Here is a 3,586-nt window from a genome sequence, read left to right as displayed (position 1 = left end):
CTATGGTGCGAGTCATAAGGTATTTAAAAAAAATTGAGCAAATGGAAGAGGGTAGATGGCCTAAGGTTGTCTTTAATGATAGATTGTGCAAGAGCAAAAAAACTTGGATGTAGCAAAATAACAAATGGTTTAGTAAATTGAATATTTGCTTGAAAGCGTGTCCCATAAACAACAAAGAGATAAAAACTTTTGTTATGGAAAAGTTTCACAAGCCTACTTGGCATAAGGAGCTAGGAAAAAAGAAAAATTACTATATTGAAGTGTTTAATCCCACTCATAGTCATCAACCAAAAGCATACATAGAGGCCAATATCTCTTGGAGAGCCAAAATTCTTATTGCTCAGTTAAGGACTAATTCTCATCAACTTCGTGCTGGAAAAGGCCAAAGGAAGTGTGGGAGGAAAGAGTATGCATGTTTTGGAAAAACATTTCATTTTAGAATGTGAGGCCTTCAAAGACAAGAAGGAAAGTTATGCAGATACTCTGACAGCTAGCTCTTGGGATAATCTATTTAGCGAGGGGTTTGTCAACAAGCTTGAAGCATTTATTTTGAAGTTTCACAAAAAAATGGCCGAATACATCAAGCAAATGAAGAAGCAATTGTCTCATAAGCTATCTTTAGCCTCGTAAACATTAAAATAATTTCTTTTTTTCTTTCTTTCAACTAAATATTCTAGAAATTAAAAAATATTAAATTCCCTTTCTATAAATTTTAAAAAATGTTAAATATTTTAAGCCCCTTAATGTTTTATAGATTTTGAAAGATGTTTGAATCTTCTTTTACAACAGAAATTTTCAATTTTAGCCAATTTGATTTTAATTGTTTTAGAAAATTCGATCAACCGATTCCAGAAATAATCACATGGTTGACTTCAAATGTTCTAGCTGTTCCCGGTTGTAAGAACGTGTCTGTATTATGATCGATAAGAAAAACGAACCGCCACTCTGTACTTATAGTTTGAAAAACAACTATTATATTTATGAAAAAGGACAAAACACTGAACCGATTTTTTCTACGTTCTGAACTGGCATCTTGAAAGTTGGGAAGGTAGGCTTTACAGGTAAATGCGTCTCCATTCATTAAAATGGCTGTAATGGCCCGCGCACGCCTTCCCGCTTTCAATAAAGTTGGCAGACTGCAAGCCACTTCTTCGCGCGCGCAGTCTCCATTGATGGCTAAAACCTATCCTCGTCATACTCGTTAACCCTAACATATGACTCCGCATCATTCCTTCCCTTTTTCTCGGACTATTTCGTTTCAATAAAAAGCCTCTGCAGTTCTAGGGATCGAACCTCGCCTAACAAGTTATTCTTATCAGAAGCTCAGACTATCGAGTTTTGAAGCAGGTCCAAAGAAAGAAAATCCATGGCAAGAACGACATGCATGTGCTCTCCTTCTATGAGATGTGGCCTCCACAGGCCCAGAATTCCCAGGCCAGAGACGGGATGCGAGCAGGGACTGAGACGCCCTCAGCTGAGTGGTAGCAGGTCATGGAAGATGCCGATGATCCAGAGATCGGAGCAGTCTCCGGCATACAGATCGGGAGCAATTTCCGTCCATGGAGAAGTTGCGCGGAGGGCTCTGCTCTTATCCACCCGTCGTTCGGGCTCTCAGAAAGTCCGCAGAACAAATTTCCAGAGAAAGCCAAGCAGGCTGAGCAGGGCTTCCATGGCAACCGATTACTGAAGAAACTTAAAGAATTTTGACTGAGATTGAGTACGGTTTCTGTGCTTCCTAATTTCTAAAGAATATATATGTACGTCTTTGAATCCTTCAGTTCTCTTTTGTTTGTACGAGTCCTGTAATTTTAGGTTTATATTTTATTGTTTATGGTCTCTGCGAGTGTGTTTTTGGAAAAAAGGGGAAGAAAAAACGATGTTAGTCTCTTAAAATTCATTGCTTATGAAGTGTTGAAAAGCATTTCAATCTTTGGAGGGGCGCAATTTTATACTGGTTGGTTGGAAACAGGGGATTGTGTGTCTTTGAGAGACTGAAATTGGTTGGAAATAGCGGATTGTGTGTCTTTGAGAAACTGATACTGGTTGGAAACAGAGGATTGTGTGTTTTGAGAGATTGTTATTTTTACCTGCGATAGAATCAATGGTTATTTTGCATTATGCTATTGTTTATTAATGTAGATGTATTTTAGTAAATGAAAAAATATATTTTATAATTGGTTAAACATTTTTATATTGTAAGATGTTATCTATAATTTCTTATCTATTGAAAAATGCTGTTTTTTTTTTTTTTTTCAAACTCAGTCTAACTTTCAAAAAAAGGTCCATTAGCAGTGAATGATTTTTTTTTTTTTTTCAAACTCAGTCTAACTTTCAAAAAAAACGTCCATTAGCAGTGAATGATTGATTAGCATTATAATATTACTGATGTCGTGTTGATAGAGGTATCTCTGAATGTTGCTGGTATGTGGTTGATAGAAAAAAAAACACATTAATAGCAAATGATAAATTAAAGAAAAATGCTTTTATTTTTTGTTTTATTTTGTTTTTGTTTTATTTATTTAATATGAGCTCAGTCTAACTTTCAAAAAAAAAGGCCCATGAGTAGTGAATGATTGATTAGCATTATAATATTACTTATGTCGTGTTGATAGAGGTATCTATGAATGTTGCTGGCATCTGGTTGATAGGAAAAATATACATTAATAGCAAATGATTGATTAAGGTTTTAATATTAGTGATATCTTTTTTATAAAGGTATCTTTGCTAGTATCTGGTTGATCGAGGTATCTCTGACAGCTGGAATCATCCCAGTTAGCATGTAAATTTAGAGTTAAAACAATATTTGTGTTTGATTAGCAGTGTGATGTTGCGACTAGCTTGTTATTAGAAGTATCTCTAGAAACAGGGATTGTCTCATCACATATTGTAAGTTCAGTTGTTTTTAGCACATAAATGTAAGGAAAAATATATAAGTAGCAAATATTCCCAAGCTTGGACAAACCACAAATTACAAGGTATACCAGTTTACCTTTCTCTTGTTCTATTTTATTTCTCTACCAAAGTATCTCTGGAAACAGGGATTCTCTCATCACATATTGTAAGTTTAGTTGTTTTTAGCATATAAATTAAAGGAAAAATATATAAGTAGCAAATATTCCCAAGCTCGGACAAACCACAAATTACAAGGTATACCAGTTTTTACCTTTCTATTGTTCTATTTTATTTCTGTACCTTCATCCTTTTGCATTTGAATATGAAAGAATACTTCACATGAAAGCGTTTTGAAGCCTGCAATAGGCTATACAAAGAATATGAAAGCCTTTTTAAACGTGCAATAGGCGTGATATCTTTGTAAAAGTTGTAAATCATTGGTTTCTGCCCATGTTTGGTTTACTCGGCCCAAAAAGTGTGTGTTTATACAAAAGCAAAATTTCTTTGTTGTGTGACATTTAAAAAAGACAAAAAATAATTGACCATTCCAGGGTTGAAGGTTAGGGAGATAGGCAGCAGGCTTGTAGAATGGAAGGAGAGCGCAGTTGGAAATGAGAAGGAGAGAGACAACAGCTCGGAGGTGTTCTGACTGTAAGACTGAAACAATAGATGGGAGTACTCTGTAGTCTTACCC

General features: G+C 35.2%; 1 protein-coding gene across 1 annotated transcript; it reads left to right on the top strand.

Annotated features, from left to right (window-relative positions):
- The first annotated feature begins 986 nt into the window (after window positions 1–986).
- Window positions 987–2,118, top strand: LOC149177546 (uncharacterized). The gene has a single exon (XM_089420161.1). The coding sequence runs from the start codon at window positions 1,367–1,369 to the stop codon at window positions 1,685–1,687; it is 321 nt and encodes a 106-aa protein (XP_089276287.1). The 5' UTR covers window positions 987–1,366; the 3' UTR covers window positions 1,688–2,118.
- The last annotated feature ends 1,468 nt before the right edge of the window (window positions 2,119–3,586 follow it).

This window comes from Pinus tabuliformis, chromosome 4_1 (genome assembly GCF_031772625.1).
Source record: "Pinus tabuliformis cultivar Carrire ecotype Pingquan chromosome 4_1, CPIR1, whole genome shotgun sequence".
Taxonomy (NCBI): domain Eukaryota; kingdom Viridiplantae; phylum Streptophyta; class Pinopsida; order Pinales; family Pinaceae; genus Pinus; species Pinus tabuliformis.
This window is presented reverse-complemented; position numbering and strand designations above follow the sequence as displayed.

Excerpts from the sequence above, each read along its gene's own strand:
- LOC149177546 (XM_089420161.1), top strand. The coding sequence starts at position 1,367 with ATGGCAAGAACGACATGCATGTGCTCTCCTTCTATGAGATGTGGCCTC.